Below are 20,314 nucleotides of genomic sequence, written 5' to 3'. Positions count from 1 at the left end.
ACAGTGTAAGAGGATTCCCTTTCTCCACACCCTCTCCAGCACTTATTGTTTGTAGATATTTTTTTGATGATGGTTATTTTGACCAGGGAGGTGGTAACTCATTGTAGTTTGATTTTCATTTCTCCAATAATGAGTGATGTTCAGCATCTTTTCATGTGCTTTTTGGTCATCTGTCTTCTTTGGGAAAATGTCTATTTAGATCTGCCCATTTTGTGACGGTTTTTTGTTGTTGTTTTCTTGATTTAAGCTACATGAGATGTTAATATAGTTGGAGATTAATCCCTTGTCAGTTGCTTCATTTGCAAATATTTTCTCCCCTACTGTGGGCTGTCTTTCATTTTGTTTATGATTTCATTTGCTATGCAAATTAAGTTTAATTAGGTTCCATTTGTTTGCTTTTCTTTTCATTACTCTAGGAAGTGGATCCAAAAAGATACTGTTGCAATTCATGTCAAAGAATACTCTGCCTACATTTTCCTCTAACAGTTGTATAGTATCCAATTATGCATTTACGTCTTTAATCCATTTTGAGTTTATTTTTGTGCATGGTGTAAAATAATATTCTAACTTCATTCTTTTACATGTGGCTGTCCAGTTTTCCCTGCACCACTTTTTGAAGAGACTGTCTTTTCTCCATTGTATGTTCTTGTCTCCTTTGTCATAGTTTAATTGACCATGGGTGTCTGGGTTTATTTCTGGTCTTTCTATCCTGTCCCATTGATCTATATTTCTGTTTTTGTGCTGGTAACATGCTTTTTTGGTTACTGTAGCTTTAGAGCGTATCTGAACTCAGGGAGCCTGATTCCTCCAGTTCTGTTTTTCTTTCTGAGGATTGCTTTGGCTATTTGGGGTCTTTGGTGTTTCCATACAAATTTTCAAAATTTTTGTTCTAGTGCTGTGAAAAATGCCATCGGTAATTTGATAGAGATTGCATGGAATCTTTGAATTGCCTTCAGTGGCACAGTCATTTTGACAATACTGATTCTTGCAGTCCAAGAACATGGTATATCTTTCCATCTGTTTGTATCATCTTTGATTTCAGCATCTTACAGTTTTCAGAGTACAGGTCCTTGTCTCTTTAGGTATGCTTATTCCTGGGTATTTAATTCTTTTTGATATGATAGTAAATGGGGTTGTTTCCTTAATTTCTCTTTCTGACTTTTCATTTTTAGTGTACAAAAATGCAAAAGATTTCTGTGTATTCATTTTATATCCAGTGACTCTACTAAATTCACTGAGGAGCTCTATCAGTTTTCTGGTAGCAGCTTTAGGGTTTTCCATGTATGGTATCATGTCATCTGCAAACAATGACAGTGTTACTTCTTTTCCAATTTGGATTCCTTTTATTTCTTTTTCTTCTGATTGCTGTTAACTAATAGAACATTGTAAATCAATTATACTCCAATATAAAAAAAAATTTAAAAGATACTTATGGTGACATTTAGGGCACACTTAGATAACTTACAGGTATGTGTGTGTATATCTATCTGTATGCTATGTATATATATATGTATCTATAATGATAGTTATTACATATAAATGGTAGTATATTCATAAATATATAGGTGTATATATACACATGCATATACACCCATACATATATATCCATATGCATACATATATTTATATGTGATTTTAGTATAGTTGTAAATACCTATACCTTTATGTATATATTAAAATGTATTTGTGCAGAGTAAACATCTTCCGAAAAGAGATATGCATCAAATAATGCACACTTCTAACATTACGTTTAGTGGCTAATTTAGAAAATTTCTGGCCTGTTGTGTCTCATAGGCAGTGTCTTCTGCTCTTAATCTCTGCTAATGAATACAAATAAGAAGTCCCATGTGGGGGTATAAGGACTTGACAACCACTTCAACTCTAAACTTCAGTTTAATTTTCCCTCTAATGTTACGTGCCAGAAGGATTATCTGCTCAAATATCTCTGATGGTTGTCTATGTAAATGTTTCAAAAATCTAGTGATAGAATGATAGTCACTATAATAGGAAAATATTTGCATTTATCAGATTTTATATCCTCCCATTAAAATGGCATGGAATAGTGCTAGAGTCAAAGGTTCTTTTCTAAATCTTGGCTTTCTTCACTGAAAAAAAACAGCAGATTAGATTTAAGATGATAGATATAAGTTTAGCACAATTTTAAGTGCCATACTGTTTGAATATGTTATCCCTAGTATTTATGACAAATCTATGAGACAAAAATTATTTCTCTCGTTTAAAATTAGAAAATTGTGGATTAGAAAGTCTGAATATTGTGTCAAATTAGTCAGTGGTAGATGGCATTTGAATTCAGGGATTTCATTTGCCAAAGTTTTTTTCACTGAGTCAAATTGTGAAGCAGATTACGTAAATTGCTATGATTATACCTCTTCCTACTGCAGTCCCTGCAGGGATTCCCACTTCCCTTCAAGGTAAAGATCAAATCGTTCATCACACAGCTTAGGGCACTGTCCCGCATGGTCTCAACTTCACTCCCAAGCCTTCTTTCTCTTCTTTTCTTAATATTTGCATGCTGTCCATTAGCCCAAGTTCCCAAAGCTGACTGCCCTGACAGTCATATGAGAGCTTTTGAACACTCTTGGGTGTGAACTTGTACCATTATTTTAAAAGCTGTTCCCACTGGGGAAAAATGACTAAAAGGAACACAAGACTCTCTGCATTAGTGACTACAGCTTTATGAGCATCTCCATTTATCTCAAAATAAAAAGGTGGAGTTCCCATCATGGCACAGGGGAAACGAATCCGACTAGGAACCATGAGGTTGCAGGTTTGATCCCTGGCCTCGCTCAGTGAGTTAAGGAGCCGGCGCTACCATGAGCTGTGGTGTAGGTGGCAGACACGGCTCGGATCCTGCGTTGCTGTGGCTGTGGTACAGGCCATCGGCTACAGCTCCGATTCGACCCCTAGCCTGGGAACCTCCCTATGCCACAGGTGCAGCCCTAAAAAAGAAAAAAAGCTGATAAAAATCAAATTCCAGTTGAGCTTAATGTGCTTCTTGTGTTGCAAAATACTAAGGGTGTAGGTATGTGTCTAATTATAGTTCACCAAACTCATACTTTTTGTTTTGATTCTCCTGTCTTTTCAACTTAGGAGCTCGGAAAGCTTTGACATCTGTTCTCTATCTTAGGGTTCAAAGCACTGTTGTCTGCTTCTCCCTGCCTCATACATATGAGTTCATTAGATAAAACCGTTCCAGTCTCCGGCTCCGAGATGATCTATTGAGACATCTCTGTGAGGCAGAACACAGCAGACCTCAAGGTCTTATCTCCTGTGGGCCGTCTGTTTTACCCCATCAGGCTCCTCACCTACAGCCCAATAAAGGAGACTCCGCCGGCGGGAGTGGTTGGGAAGGCAGACACGGTTCCTGGAGCCGCAGAGCTCACCCTCCACGGCCCTCTCTGTCGCAGGTAGGTCTGCTGTGAGGATGACCCATGGCTATGAGGACTGATCCTAATCAGTCCTTCCTGAAGTAATTGTTGCTGTTTTCTCAGGAAAAGCTGAAATTCCAAAGTGAATATTCTTTAAATTCAGCCAGACTTCTTGTGGGCTGAGCCAAGGGTTGGGAGCGTAAGTAGCTCTTTCTTAAATACAGGAGGAGGACTTGTCCTGATGTTTCTTTCTTCATCTGTATGTCTTGCTGACCCTGTGGCGGCGGAGGGAAAGGGGAATGGCCCACTGCGACTAGCACTCGAGAGGAGTGGAGCAGTTCCTTCAGCTAGAAGCAGCTTTCCTGTGGAAATGGGCAGTCGGTCCACGCCATGTCTTACAAACATTCTTCCGCGTTTCTTCTACAGACCTGAAAAAATGGCTTTCTTCTCATCAAGGGTCAGAGCTCTTTTCATCCTTGTCTTGGTACTACCTCTTTGTTCTGGTGAGTAAACGTTTCAGTCTCAGATGAAACAACTCGCACATCTTAGAAAATGCAGGGAACAACTGCCATTACCTAGGAATGGAGGAGCTTGCGGCTCTGGGTGTGTGTGCTCAAACTGACAGAAGGAAGTGGGTCGTGTTACAGATAAACACCTGTTAAAAAAATTCCCTCCGAATTCCGCTGTTCCTTTATGACTAAAGACATTTTCCTCATCGCCCCTCCTTTGGTCGCTAAAGGCACAGCGCAGGGAGTAATGATGTCGTGTAGACCTGCTGCTCTTCCTCAACAAGCCGGTTTCTTGTTTGCCGTCTTTGAGTCCCCTAAAGTCAAGGCTTTGTATGAGGCGAGAACTCACTGATCCCTCTGCTGACAACTTACCTTTCTTAAAGCACAAGGTGGCGCATGAAAATTTCAGAGTATAGAGAACTGTAAGGTGTTGGACAGATCTATGGTAGTTAAGCTAAGTACCAATGAATTAACTAGTAATGAATTCCTCGTATTAGGTGACTTCCTACGAGGCATGTTAGGTGGCATTAAGCAAGGCACTGTCTTCTCTGAGAAGGATGTCTCATGTATAAGAACAAAACAGCAATAAAAACTAAGGTATTGTCGCAGAAGGGTCTCGTGGGTATTAAGCAGTACTTAGTTCATTTCACCCTGTGAAATACAGTTTTTGGAATCCTGTTTCCAGATTTGATTCTGCCACAAAAGCCTCACTCCTTTTAGGGTTTTGGGGAGGCAATTTGCATAGCATTTTGCTACTAAAATATGTGGGTACTTCCCACCAATGGCGCTGTTTTCCCCCTTTCATTTTCTTTTTAATTTTCTTTTTTTGTTTCCTTTTTTCTTTTTTAGGGCCGCACCCACAGCATATAGAAGTTCCCAGGCTAGGGGTCAAATCCAAGCTGCAGCTGCTGGCCTACACCACAGCCACGGCAATGCCAGATCCGAGCCGAGTCTGCGACCTACACCACAGCTCATGGCAACACTGGATCCTTAACCCACTGAGCGAGGCCAGGGATCAAACCTGCATCCTCATGGATATTAGTCGGGCTCTTTAGCACTGAGCCACAGTGGGAATTCCTAATTTTCATTTTTTGTGTTGGTTACAGAAACTGGTTTTGCACGTTCAAAAAAAACCCGCAAAGAGGTAAGTTACACTATTAATTTTTGAATAAAAAGATAACATTTTAACTTTTTATATTTTAAATTTTAACAGCAAATTTACCAAACAAAATATACCACAGAGTAATGCTTCAAAAAATGTGTTATTATCTCACTAAGTTCAGGAAATAGAATCTTGGCAGGCATGTAAAACCCTTTGTCATTGCAGACAGGGTAAAAATATCCCATTCCTCAATATTTTATTATTGGGCATAAAGCCTGTTATATACATGGATCTAAAGAGTTAAAGGGTATTTAAGGTAGAGTTGTTTATCCTAGCAAAACAAGAGGATTAAGGAATAATTTTCCACTTGGAGGAATATAAGAATGATGGTGTTCATATAATCAGAGTTTAAACCCTACGCAGAGGGAAGACAGTCAGCTGTGGGTCTGAGCATGTACGTGGGTAAAACTGTCTACAGACGCTTAAAAAGCAGGATGTAAGAAGCACCCCCACAACTGCTTCTGTCACCTGCTACCTCTGCCCTCCCTACACAGACAACCTCTATGCGGCTAGACGCACACACACACTTTATATATGCGCATACAGAGATGGTGACAGTTTCAAACTGTCATCTGTCCCGTGGGAACTTTTGAGAAAGATGGGGCAATTATAACAGATTTTGATTCATGATTTCTCTTGGTATGAGATACCGGACAAAATCTGGCCCAGGTATGAGGCACAGCAGGGCAGAGCGCCTAAATCATACTGCTGCATCCAAGCATTTGGATGCTGGAAGAAAACAGTATTGCGGTTACCAATAGACGTAATTTTATATCTAAGCAGGTTGGAGCTATCTTGATTTTTATTGTGAAACCTCAATATAAAATATATTCCATTTTAATGCATAAGAGTTTGTATTGATAAAGAAAATTTTATTCCAAAAGGCAATTATCTGAAAAATGTTATGTTGTCTCCTTATATTTAACAGCCAGACTGTGATGTGTACAGGAGTCATTTATTTTTTTGCACCAGAGAAATGGATCCAATCTGTGGAACCAATGGCAAATCGTACGCCAATCCCTGCATATTCTGCAGTGAAAAGCTGTAAGAACACAATACTAAATAACGGCTCTCCCAAAATGATGAAGAAACCGTCAAAAAAGGATAGGAACATCCATGTTTCTGATAGTCTAGGCACAGTACATATATATATATTCACACACACGCATCCTCATGGATCCTAGTCGGCCCATTAACCGCTGAGCCACGAAGGGAACTCGCTGGCCACAGGACTCTAAGTGCACTCCACCACGCAGTTGGTGCCAGGAGAGAACTCCGCTGACGTGCCATCCCGTCTGCGGAGCTCCATGACGAGACCGCAAGCTCTCCTTCGTGCACAGGGCACTCTGGGGCCTGGGGCACTCCACCCACCCCGCCTCCCTGCCCCCCTCACCCTAAGGGAGGCTGCAGCCTCAAGGTGCAGCCAGCTGGCCTTCTTCCCACCCCATTTTCTCTCCCCGGTGTTTCCCTCATTGAACCCCAGATCAGCTTCTGCTTCTAGAGAGTCTCTCCGACAACCTGTCATGCTCCTCTCTCAGGTCTGCGGCGGGTTCCCAGGCTGGGGGGGGACAGAGCATGAAGAGCCCAGTATCCCGGGGGGGGACATGGGTGGGGGAGACCCCAGCTGCTTGTGGAAGTGTCTCCTCCTCCTACCCCACATTCAGATTCTCCTCCTTGAGAAGCACTTAATGCAGTACGCAGGCAATTTCAACTAGCCTTTAAAAATAATTTCTCTTTTTTTACAGAGGAAGGAATGAAAAATTTGATTTTGGTCATTGGGGTCATTGCCGGGAGTACACCTCAGCCGCTCGTTCCTAATGGTTTTCATAGCAATCGTATTTTGCAATAGATTCCACAAGCAATGAGTCTTCTCAATCAGACCTTCACATTCCTGGATGAACTGACAGCGCCTTCCATGGCACACAAGATGGAATACAGAATGCCAACAATTTTTCCTACACTAAGAACCTGCAAATGAAGGATTCTTATTTTCTATGTTCAATTATTCAATGACAGTTGAAAACCTATCTTAATTGTGTGTTTGCTAGTAGAAAACCCAATGCAACTTATAATCATGACTATTTCAATCAATAAAATGATAGATAGTATCACCTTTATTAAAATACCTTTTCTTGAGTCAGTGGGTTAACTCTCAGGAATACTAATGGTAGGTATAATTAAAAAAAAAAATTCTCCAAGGCGAACAAATTACACATTACTTGGGTGTTTATTGGAAGGACAGACACTTGAGTTTCTCTTTATGCTAAAGAATCAAACCTCTACAAGAGGAATCTTGGAACCTGAATTCTCACGAGTGCTCCAGGTCAGTCTTCTGATCGCAAATGTATGTGGGGCAAGAGAGACCTAAATTCTAAACCATAGGACATTATCTATAAGTGAGTGAATTGCAGAAACTATTCCAAGATCCTGTGTGATTTCTGGGGCTTGGGAGAAAAACTGTATGGTACTTTCTTCGTTTCTCACACATCAGTCAGGAGCTAGCAGGGAGATCTGGGGAAGCCAGGCAGCTCTGCCACTGCCGACCCAGCATGTCCATTCACGCTCCAAGTCTGACGCTTCTCCCTTTCTCTTCCTCTCACGAGCAACAAGAGACGGGCTTTATCTGAGGAGACCAGTGCTCATTCAGAGCTTAATTTTCATGGCAGAAATGTGGACTGACGATCAGAAAGCACGTTTCGGTCTGCCACACATGCGACAGCAGACGTGCTCCCCTCGTCAGCAAACATTTTCACCTTAAGAGAGGGACCTACATGGGAGTTACTTAGTCATTTACATTCTTTAGAAGGAATTCTAAATGACAATTTCCACTAAAATGTACAGTTTTAGAGCCACAGTACCGAAATTCATTCAGCTACTTTCATGGCCTTTTTCATTATAAAAGACATATATAAAAAAAAGTTCAGTGAATGCTGGTGAGTTTATAGATGGATTCCTTAACTTTGTGAACATTTAAAATTTTTAAACTATTTTATTTTCCTTGTATTCAGCATATTTTTTTAGCAAAAAAAAAAAACCCTACTATGTGTCGTGCCCTGTAAAAATGACAGAGAAAAGGTAGAAAGCAGAAGCCAATAGTGTAACTGTTCTCTGTGTTGGTGGAAATTAGTGTCTGTTAGCGAGTGGGGATTCCACCTGACTGCATGACTATTTTCCACATAAGCTTAGTCAGTCAGCTTCTTACATCCTCCAAGTTATGGAACTTAGTTCTTAAGCAATCTCGTTGGGTAGACAGCAGCTCCCTGGTTCAGCCATGAGGAAAGTGAGCCATACAAAACTTAGTATTTAAAACCTGACATTTGGTAAGGAGAACAGAGTTTTGGGTTTTTTTTTTTTTTTTTTTTTCTTTTTAGGGCTGCACCCACGGCATATGGAGGTTCCTAGGCTAAGGGTCTAATAGGAGCTATAGCTGCTGGCCTATGCCATAGCCACGCCAGATCCGAGTCCGAGCCGCATCTGTGACCTACACCACAGCTCATGGCAATGCTGGATCCTTAACCCACTGAGCAAGGCCAAGGATCAAACCCACAACCTCATGGTTCCTCATTGGGTTTGTTTCCACTCCACCACGATGGGAACGCCAAAATTTCCCATTTTAAAGCAAATGTTATTTTTCATATGTTTATTCACTATGTTGTGTACTCATCACCACGACCTAATGACTGAACATTTCCTCCGTCTCCTTCATTTAAAAACAAACAAACCAAACTGACACGATGTAATTACCAGTTGCCCATCTATCAAATTCTGGCAACCATTCAACTACTTCCGGTCTTTATGGATTTGCCTAATCTGGACATTACACGAAAATGAAATAACGTAACATGCATACGTTGTGCATATGAATGTAATACATTTGTAGGTTTATCTCTATCTACAAGCATATTTTGTTTTATTGCATTTTGTTTCATTGGGCTTCATAGATACTGAATTTTTTTTTACATACTGAAGTTTTGTGGCAACCCCGGGTTAAGCAAGTTTATTGGTACAATTTTCTCAACAGCTTTTGCTCACTCCGTATCACAATTTGGTAATTCTTGAAATTTCTCAAACTTTTTCATTATTATTATACTTGCTGTAGTGGTCTGTGATAAGTGAGCTTTGATGCTACTACTGTGTCTCACTGAAGGCTCAGATGATGGTTAGCTTTTTTTTTTTTTTTTTTTTTTTTTAGCAATAAAGCAATTTGTAGTTAAGGAAAGTACATGGGATTTTTAGACATAATACTAAACAGGATATAGTATAGTATAATACAACTTTTTATGTATTGGAAGGACAAAAAAACCCGTTATGTCTAACTTTATTGGTGGTCTGGAAGCAAACTCACAATATCTCCAAAGTAAGCCTCTGTATCTATATACATGGTAGGCAGTCTTTTGTGAATAATGTCTTTCATTTAGGACAAGGTTTTGAAGGTCCTTCCATATTGTGGCACGTTATCATATTGCTTTCTCTGTTATGAACAAATACTATCCCATCTTGTGGATATAACACATTTTGTGTATACATTCATCAGCGCATAGACATTGGATTATACCTGCTTATTGGCCACTATGAATAATGCAGCTATTAATATTCTTGGTGCTTTCATGTGACCATATATTTCCGTTTCTCATGGAGATATACCTAGGACTAGTTTCATGTGATAACTAACTCTAACATTTCTGAAGGAAATGGCCAAACTGTTTTCCACAGTGAGTGCACCATTTAGCATTCCCACTAGGGTTGTATGAGGGTTCCAATTTCTCCATCTTCTCATCCAAATCTACAATTTTCTTTTTTTAAAAATTACATTTATCCTAGTGTTCGTGAATTAGTATTTCATTTTGGTTTGATTTACATTTCTCTTATGATTAACAATGTTTAACATCTTTTCATGGGCTTATTGGCCACTTGCATAACTTCTTTGAAGAAATATCTATTAAAATTCTTTGCATATTCTTAACACTTAGGTCCTTGTCTTTTTCTTTTTGATTTGGTTTTGTTCATATAATCTGGAAACTAGGCCCTTATTAGCTATATGATGTGAGACCATTTTCTTCAATTTTGGGGTTGTCTTTTTTTTTTTTTTTTTGATAGCATCTTTTGATGCACAGGTTTTTTTTTAATTTGAGGAATTTCAGCTTATCATTTTCTTTGTTGCCTGTGCTTTTTGTATTACATGTAAGAAATTACTGCCTAACCCAGGCTCACAAAGACTTATACCTAGGTTTCCTTCTAAGAGTTTCATAGTATTAGTTACCTGCATTTAGATCTCTGATCCATTTTGAGGTTAAATTTCCTATATGGTGATAATTATGGGTACAAAGTTCAACTTTTGCATGTGGCTATGCAGCTGTCACACGACCATTTGTTAAAAAGAATGTTTTTTTACATTTTAGTTTTCTGGAAATTTTTCTTGTCAAAAATCAATCAGTCAATCAAGACACTGTATTACTAGCAAAGGAATAGACAAATGAATGGAACAGAATAGAGAGCCCAGAAAGAGCCCTCCATAAATTTAGTTGACTGGTCTTTGACAAAGAAGCAAAGGCAGTGCAATGGAGTAAAGCTAGTTTTCACCAAAAAAAAAAAAAAAATGGTACTGGAACAACTGGACATCTACATGCAAAAACAAGCTAGACACAGACCTTACACTCATCCAAAAAGTGAACTCAAAATGGATCATATACTTTCTGTACTCTTAAATTTGTTGAGGTTAGCTTTGTGTCCCAGTATGTGATCAATGCTTGAGAATGTTCCCTGTGCACTTTAGAAGAATGTATATTCTGATTTTTTTGGATGTAATGTCCTGAAAATGTCATTAAGTCTAACTTTTTATTGTGTCTTTTAGGATCTCTGTTGCCTTATTGATTTTATGTCTAGAGGATCTGTCCATTGATGTGAGTGGGGTGATAAAGTCTCCTACTATGATTGTATTCCCATCAATTTCTCCTTTTATGTCTGTTAGTATTTGTTGGAGGTATCTGGGTGCCCCTATATTAGGGGCATATATATTGAGGATTGTAATATCCTCTTCTTGAATGGATCTTTTTACCATTAAATAATGTCCTTCTTTGTCTTTCTTTATGGCCTTCATTTTAAAGTCTATTTTGTCTGATATGAGTTTTGCAACTCCTGCTTTCTGGTCTTGTCCATTGGCATGAAATATCTTTTCCCATCCCCTCACTTTCAGTCTATATATGTCCTTTGCCCTAAGGTGAGTCTCTTGAAGGCAGAAGATTGAAGGTTTTTTGCTTTTTTAACCAGTCTGCCACTCTGTTTTTTGATTGGAGCATTCGGTCCATTGACATTTAAGGTGGTTATTGAAAGATACGTATTTATTGCCATTTTGAACCTTGTTTTCCAGTTGATTCCAAGTTTCTCTTTTCTTTTTTTTAGGTTGGATGGTTTCAGAAAGAAAAAGACAAATACCATATGATATCACTTATATCTGGAATCTAATATACGGCACAAATGAACCTTTCCACAGAAAAGAAAATCATGGACTTGGAGAATAGACGTGTGGTTGCCAAGGGGGAGGGGGAGGGTGTTGGATGGATTGGGCACTTGGAGTTAATAGATGCAAACTATTGCTTTTGGAATGGATTAGCAATGAGATCCTGCTGTGTAGCCCTGGGAACTACGTCTCATCACTTATGATGGAGCCTGATAATGTGCGAAAATAGAATGTATACATGTATGTGTAACTGGGTCACCATGCTGTAGAGTAGAAAAAAATTGTATTGGGGAAATAACAATTAAAAATAAATAAATAAATAAATGGATCATGCAATTAAATGTAAAATGCAAAACCATAAAACTTACAGAAGAAAACACAGGAGAAAACCTAAATGACTTTGGGTATGGTGATGGCTTTTTTAGATACAGTACCAAAGGCTTGATCCATGAAAGAAATAACTGATTAACTAGGCTTCATTAAAATTAAAACGTTCAATTCTGTGAAAGAGAATGAACACAAGCCAGAAAAATAGGAGGAATATCTGCAAAAGACACATCTGATAAAGGACTATTATCCAATATACACAAAGAACACTTAAATCTCAAGATTAAGAAAACAAACCACCTTAAAAGGGCTATACTACCCAAAGCAGTCTTCACATTTAATACGATCCCCATCAAATTACCCATAATTTTTTCACAGAACTAGAACAAAACATCAAAATTTGATATGGAACCACAAAAAACCACTATTGCCAAAATAATTCTGAGAGAAACGAATAAAGCTGGAAACAACTCTCCCAGACTTCAGATAATACTACAAAGTGACAGTAACCAAAACAGCATGGTACTGGCACAACAACAGACATATGAATGAACAGAATAGGGAACCCAGAAATAAAATGATACACCTATAGCCAATTATCTATGGCAAAGGAGGCAAGAATATTCAATGGAGAAAAGAACATCTCTTAAGCAAGTGGTGTTGGGGAAAGCTGGACAGCCTTGTGTAAATTAATGAGATTAGAACACTCCCTCACATCACATACAAAAATAACCCCAGGAGTTCCCATCATGGCTCAGTGGTTAACAAATCCGACTAGGAACCATGAGGTTATGGGTTTGATCCCTGGCCTCACTCAGGGGGCTAAGGATCCAGCATTGCTGTGAGCTGTGGTATAGATCACAGATGCGGCTCGGATCCTGCGTTGCTGTGGCCTAGGCCAGCAGCTACAGCTCTGATTAGACTCTAGCCTGGGAACCTCCATATGCCATGGGAGCAGCCCTAGAAAAGGCAAAAAAGACCACACAAAAAAAAAATACCCTCAAAATGTTGTGTTTTTTTTTTTTTTTTTGTCTTTTCGCTATTTATTGGGCCACTCTCGCGGCATATGGAGTTTCCCAGGCTAGGGGTCCAATCAGAGCTGTAGCCTCCGGCCTACACCAGAGCCACAGCAACACAGGATCCGAGCCACGTCTGCAACCTACACCACAGCTTATGGCAACGCCAGATCATTAACCCACTGAGCAAGGGCAGGGACCAAACCTACAATCTCATGGTTCCTAGTTGGATTCGTTAACCACTGCGCCACGACGGAAACTCCTCAAAATGGTTTAAAGACTAAATATAGGACATGCCACCATAAAACTCCTAGAAGAGAACATAGAAAAAACATTCTGTGATCTAAATTATAGCAAAACCCATATACCTATGGAATGGGAGAAAATACTTACAAATGGAGCAACTGACAAGGTGTTAATTTCCAAAATATACGAACGGCTTATATAACTCAATATCAAAAAAGCAAACGACCCAGGCAAAAAGTGGGCAGGAGCCCTGAGTAGACATTTCTCCAAAGAAGACTTACAGATGGGCAACAGGTACATGAAAAAGTTGTCCACATGGCTGATTATTAGAGAAATGCAAATCAAACCAAAGGTATCACCTCATACTGGTCATAGTGACCATCATTAGAAGGTCTAGAAATAATAAATGCTGGACGGGGTGTGGAGAAAAAGGAACCCTCCTACACTGTTGGTGGGATGGTAAATTGGTGCAGCCACTATGGAGAATGGTATGGAGGTTCCTTAAGAAACTAAGAACTACTGTATCATCCAGTAACCCCACTCCTGGGCATATATCCAGACAAAACCGTAATTCAAAAAGACACATGCACCCCAATGTTCACAGCAACACCATTTACAACAGCCAACACATGGAAGCAACCTAAGTGTCCACTGACAGAGGAATAGATAAAGAAGATGTGGTATATGGTACCCACATAAATGCAAGAGAGTATTAGTCAGTCATAAAAGGAATGAAATAATGCCATTTGCTACAACATGGATGGACCTAGAGATTATCATACTAAGTGAAGCATGTCAGAGAAAGACAAACATCGTATGATATTACTTACATGTGGAATCTAAAAATGACACAAAGAACTTATTTACAAAACGCAAACAGACTCACAGACATAGAAAACAAACTTATGGTTACCAAAGGTCATAGTGGGGGAGGGGGGGTAAATTAGGAGTTTGGGATTAATTTATATATACTACTATATATAAAATAAGGAAACAAGGACCTACTGTACAGCACAGGGAACTATGCTGCATATTTTGTAACAACCTAAAATGGAAGAGAATCTGAAAAGAAAGTTGCTATCTCTGCGAATTAACATAATACTGTAAATTAACTATATACTTCAACGAAAAGAAAAAAGGAGTGAACCAAAAAGGTCATGTGAATTATCTAACCAGAGAAATAAAATAGCTTTTCTATAAAAAATTTAAAGGATAAATAAAATATAGACTATTTAGATTAGATATCATTACAACTCCTTTGACACACAACTTCCATTCAGAAGTAGCCCACTATAACATGTAAAACTCTGCTGAAATATACCTTCATTTTCATGGAAATCAGATTTGTTAATTTAACTATCTGAAGCAGGCTTAAAGTAATTCTTGGTTAAGTTTTTATAACTGTGATGTTCTCTCAGTATAATTTTTTTTCCATGAGACATAGAAACCGTACAGAGAGTTAGTACTCAGGCAGCATTTACTCTGACCAGTCGCCTCTTTAGAAAGGTATCATTAGACATCCTGCTGGCACGATTTTAAATCGTAATCTTGTTATATTGGTCACAAAAAAAGAAGCAAAACAAAAAGCTTTAAGCCTGAAAAATGATAGGAATACAAACAACAGAGTTTTAGTTTATATTTTTTCCTTTCGGCCACTGATACTTAACGTCTTTTCATGCACTATTACCAGCCATGTATCTCTTTTGAACTGATTTATGATAATCCTGACACTCATCTTTGCATAGCGATTTGGTTAGTCTCGATGTTGCTATGTTTAAATCATTTCATATCATTAATTCGGGTTAAAACGCACTTATTTATTTTGCTGTTATTGATGTTGCTGAACCTGTTTTATACTTAGACTTCTCTCAGCTGGCTTCTGTGTCCCTTTGACATACTACCATTGCTGAACTGTTTTGTTTTGGAGCACTTACTTTTCAGCAATACAAAACATTCCATTCACCTTGTATATTTCCCGTCCCGGTTCTAGAATCAGCCATTTCTACAGGGTTTTGCTCTGCTGGTTTGCTCTGCTGGTTCTGCTCTGCTGGTTCTGCTCTGCTGGTTCGCTCTGCTGGTTTTGCTCTGCTGGTTCGCTCTGCTGGTTTTGCTCTGCTGGTTTTGCTCTGCTGGTTTTGCTCTGCTGGTTTGCTCTGCTGGTTTTGCTCTGCTGGTTTGCTCTGCTGGTTTGCTCTGCTGGTTTTGCTCTGCTGGTTTTGCTCTGCTGGTTTGCTCTGCTGGTTTTGCTCTGCTGGTTCTGCTCTGCTGGTTTGCTCTGCTGGTTTTGCTCTGCTGTTTGGTTTGCTGGTTCACAGGGTTTCTTTTTTGGGAGAATGGTATTAGAAACCAAGATCTGGATGATAAATGGGTTTTGCTACTGAGGCAACACTGTCTCTGGGCAATCTTGGCTGACAGAGCAAAGAAATACACACACGTATACTAACCCATATGTATACGCATATCTATTAATGTATTTACATACAATGATCTTTATCTGTATGAAGATGAACACGAGTTCTGAGGGGCATCTTCAAGTCTAATCCAATGAATTTGGAGTAACATCAAGGTGAATACACTACTGCATGGATTATTCTTCTTTTGTCTTGCTTATCCCTAATTTCCCATTTTAACAGTGACAAACCTGGCTTCCATCTCTATTTAATGTTAAATGTTAGTATACATCAATAGTAGTATCAGAACTGTTAACCTGTATACGTTGGGGGGAAAAAGAAAAACTTTTATCAACTAGAGAACAGTGCTTATGCGCAGTGCCTTCTGCCGTTAGTCTTACAGACTCCACTTAGAAGTGAAGTCACTAAGGTCGTGGCCTCATTTCCCCTTCATTTGGGTTATTTCCTACACTTGTAACACAATTAGATTATTTTGCTACCATCTGCATTCTAAGTTTCCTCCAACCTACCAAATAATGTTTTAGTTTATAAACATTAGAGTTCACTCTTGGTATTGTAGAATTTTTTGGTTTAGACAAATGTAGATTTCATAAATGCATCATTACTGTACATTACACATCATACATAATAAAACTGCTTCTGTTTGCAGATGACATGATTTTATATATAGAAAACTCTAAAGACTCCACCAAAAATGTTTTAGAACAAATAAATTCAGTGAATTTGCAAAATAAAAAAAAATCAACATAGGGAAGTTGGTTGCATTTACATACACTGACTGTGAACTATCTGAAAGGGAAATTTAGAAAAAATTCCATTTATAATAGCATCAAAATGATGAAACACTTAGGGAAAAATTTATCAAGGAGGCAAACTTTGATGAATGAAATTGAAGGCATAAATAAATGCAAAGATATCCTATGTTCATTTATTAGACGAATTTAAATTGTTAACATATCCAGACTACCCAAAATAATCTATAGATTCAGTGCAATCTCTGTTAAAATTCCAATGGCATTTTCACAGAAATAGAAAGAAATCCTAAAATTTGTGTGGAGCCACAAAGGCTCCAAATAACAAAAGCAATATGGGGAAGCTCAAGGATGATTTCAAAGCCACAGTGATCAAAATAGCATGGTACTGGTATAAAAACAGAATCACACCCCAATGAAATACAACAGCCCAGAAATAAACTCATGTTGAAGATCATATACTGTCAGCTGATTTTCAACAAAGGGAAAAGTATAGTCTGCTCATTAAATGGTGTTGGATAAGCACAACACAAAGCGGTGAAATTGGACCCTTATCTTACACTACACAGAAAACAACTCAAAACAGATTAAAACTTAAATGTAAAATCTGAAACGGAAACTCCTAGAAGAAAATATAGGGAATAAGCTCCTTGACATTACTTTCGGCAATGACTTCTTGTATCTGACACTTAAATGTGCAGGTAACAGAAGCAAAAATGAAGCTAAACTACATCAAGCTCAAACGCTTCTGCAAAGCAAAGGAAAACAACCAATAAAATGAAAAGGCAACTTACAGGATGGAAGAAAATATATGCAGACCATGTTTCAGATAATGGGTTAATATCCAAAATATATAAAGAATACATAAAACTCAATAGCAAAATAAAAACAAACAAACAACCCAATTTCTTTTTAAATGAGCAAAGGAAATGAATACTCGACTTTTCCCCAAGGAATACATACAAATGGCAAGTGGATAAATGAAAAGGTGCTCAACATCACGCATCATGACGGAGCTCCAGTGGCCCATCACCTCTCTCCTGCTGGGAAGGCTATTTTCAAAAACACCAACACAGGAGTTCCTGTTGTAGCTCAGCGGTAACGGACCCAACTAGTACCCATGAGGATGTGGGTTTGATCCCCGGCCTCGCTCAGTGGGTTAAGGATCCAGTGTTGTGGTGAGCTGCTGTGTAGGTCTCAGATGCAGCTCAGATCTGGTGTTGCTATGGCTGTGGCCTATGGCGGCAGCTGCAGCTCCAGTTCTACCTCTAGCCTGGGAACTTCCATATGCTGTAGGTGTGGCCTTAGACAAAAAAGGAAAAAGGCACAAATGATACAAAGTATTAGGATGTGAAGAAAAAGAAACACCGCTCACAGCAGGAAAACAGTGTCAGTTCTTCAGAAAACTGGAAAGAGAACAGCCTTATGATTTAGCAATCCCATTTCTGGGTATGTACCCCAAATAAATAAAATCAGTACTGCAAAGAGGTATCTGTGCTTCCATACTCATTGCAATAGCCAAGGTATGGAAACAACTCAAGTGTCAGTTGATGGGTAAATGGTAAAGAAATTGTAAGATACATATTGTATAAATGTATAAATATGTAATGTGCATATGTGTATATATATAATGTGTGTATATATAAGATATAAATATATACATATATATAAATACATATAATAAAGAGGACAGCCTACCATTTAAAGCAGTGTGGGTAAACCTGGAGCATGGTATGCTAAGTGAAATAAGCCATACACAGCCAAGACATGGAAACAACCTAAATGTCCTTCAACAGATGAAAGGATTAAGAAGATGTGGTACATATATGATGGACTACTCAGCCATAAAAAGGATAAAATGATACCACCTGTAGCAACATGGATACAACTAGAGAGTCTCATTCCAAGTGAAATGAGTCAGAAGGAGAAAGACAAATACCATGTGATACCATTTATTATGTGGAATCTAAAATACGGCACAAATCATCCTATCTGCAAAACAGAAACAGATCACACACACGGAGAGCAGCCTTGCCGTTGCCGGGGGGTGGGGAGGAGTGTGTGGGGAGGCACTGGGATGGACGGGGGGTTTGGGGTTGGGAGATGCAAACTATTACATTTAGAATGAATAAGCAATGGGGTTCTACTGTACAGCACGGAAAACCAGGTCCAGTCTTGGAGGAGAACAGGATGGAAGATAGTATGGGAAAAAGAATGTGTGTGTGTGTGTGTATGTGTGTGCTGTACAGCAGAAACTGCCACCACGCTATAAATCAACTGTACTTTAAGAGAAAGAAATAAGCCAGACACAGAAAAAAACCTCATGCTCACTCTTGTACGTGGAATTTGAAAAGGGGAATACATAGAGGCAACAAGTAGAATGGTTTTTATGACTGATGGGGAAATGGTGAGATTGTGCATCCAAAGTACAAAGTTACGTAGGATAGGTTTAGAAATATAACGTATGGCATTATCACTATATTTAACAATACTGTGTTGAATACTGGAAAATTTCTAAGATTGCAGGTGTATTCATCATACACACAAAAATAGTAACTATGGGAGGAGATGATGTATCAATCAGTGTGACTGCAGTAACACTGCATTATACGTGTATCAAACATCATATTTTGTGCCTTAAATATACACATATACAGCTTTTACTTTGAAAATTAAGTAAATAAAAAAGAAATTTCCCGGAAGCGTTTACTCAACCTTATCCTCGGGTTCAGTCTGCAAGTACACTGATTCCCAGTCAACAGCAGTTCCCAACCCACGAGAAAGGTTTCCGGCACCGCGCTCTAGCCTCCGGAACGCGGATCATGAGGAACTGCCCCGCTTCCAGTCCAGGCGTTTCGTCTCCTGATGCTAACTGTTGTCACATCATCCCGGTCTCTTCTGAGACATGATGCTTTTTAGAAGAATCCAATCACTTCTGAACACAGAGTAAATGAGGACTTCATTCAATTTTTTAAAGTATGTGTCTCCAAAAAAAAAAAAAAAAAAACCAAAACAAAACAAAACCCAAAAAACTGTACTATAGTTACGCAGGGGAGGGTCTAGCATTCTGGTTTTTATATTAATTAATTTATATCTTTTTAATCTCGGCTGGTGCGAAGTTAAATCCAGGTAGCTCATTTCTATTATTGTCCAGGATGGTGAATTTCTTTGCCCACCACTTCCGTGGTAATAACTTGGGAAAGACGGACACGGATCTAGGTTTTCCTTTTTTCTCCTTTTCTCTTAAAATAGCTTCTCAAATGAGTGTGTCATCCCTGCGACAATTTGAATAAGATGTACGTTTCCTTTTCCTTCGTGAAGTTATATATAAAAATCCACATGCCCAACATTCCCTTTTCTGGTGAATTTCAAAATTTTGTAGACTGCTGTGAGTCAGAGCTTGTCTGTCCTGCTCTTAATCTCTGTTGATAATATAGGCAAGTGCACGGAATACAAAGAATTCCCCATAACTTCACCTCTAGTCTTCAGTTTACTTTTCCCTAAAATATCCTATGCCACAAGAATTGGTCTATCACAGGTATCTCTGATGGTGGCTAAATAAATCATTCAAAGAGCTACTGTAAACATAATAGTATTTTGCTATATGTGGGTCCTTAAATTGTCAGGGAAAATTACTAATCATAAAATGTTTCTTTCTAAATCTTGGGTTTCTTCAGTGTGGGGAAAAAAAATAGGATGAGAGTGACAAATATCCAACTACACAAATTAAATGAAGACAGTTTAAGTTTTTTACCCGTAACATTGAAGACAAAGGAGTTAGAAATTATTACCCATGTTTAAAATAAGAAAACTGGAGTTCCCATTGTGACTCAGTGGTTATCAAATGCAGCTAGCATCTCTGAGGTCAGGGGTTTGATCCCTGGTCTCACTCAGTGGATCTGTGCCCCACTCTGATCTCACTCTGGTCTATGTGCATCCCTGGTCTTTACTCAGTGGGTTAAGGATCCGGCGTTGCTGTGAGCTGTGGTGCAGGCTGGCAGCAGTAGCTCTGACTGGACCCCTAGCCTGGGAACCTCCATAGGCC

At 38.8% G+C, this 20,314-nt stretch overlaps 1 protein-coding gene across 7 annotated transcripts in view; it reads left to right on the top strand.

Moving 5' to 3' along the window:
• Window positions 1-8,123, top strand: part of LOC396905 (acrosin inhibitor) — a 118,422-nt gene extending 110,299 nt beyond the window's left edge. For 5 of the 7 annotated variants that reach the window (XM_021080532.1, XM_021080527.1, XM_021080524.1 and 2 more), the window contains 5 exons: window positions 3,318-3,428; window positions 3,816-3,892; window positions 5,005-5,042; window positions 5,989-6,104; window positions 6,806-8,123. In XM_021080532.1, the coding sequence (XP_020936191.1) occupies window positions 3,318-3,428; window positions 3,816-3,892; window positions 5,005-5,042; window positions 5,989-6,104; window positions 6,806-6,878 (415 nt within the window). In that variant the 3' untranslated portion in view covers window positions 6,879-8,123. 7 annotated transcript variants of the gene reach the window in all.

The sequence above is a fragment of the Sus scrofa genome, chromosome 2 (genome assembly GCF_000003025.6).
Source record: "Sus scrofa isolate TJ Tabasco breed Duroc chromosome 2, Sscrofa11.1, whole genome shotgun sequence".
In the NCBI taxonomy this organism is placed as follows: Eukaryota; Metazoa; Chordata; class Mammalia; order Artiodactyla; family Suidae; genus Sus; species Sus scrofa.
The sequence above is the reverse complement of the archived record's forward strand: the minus strand, read 5'-3'. Positions and strand labels throughout refer to the sequence as shown.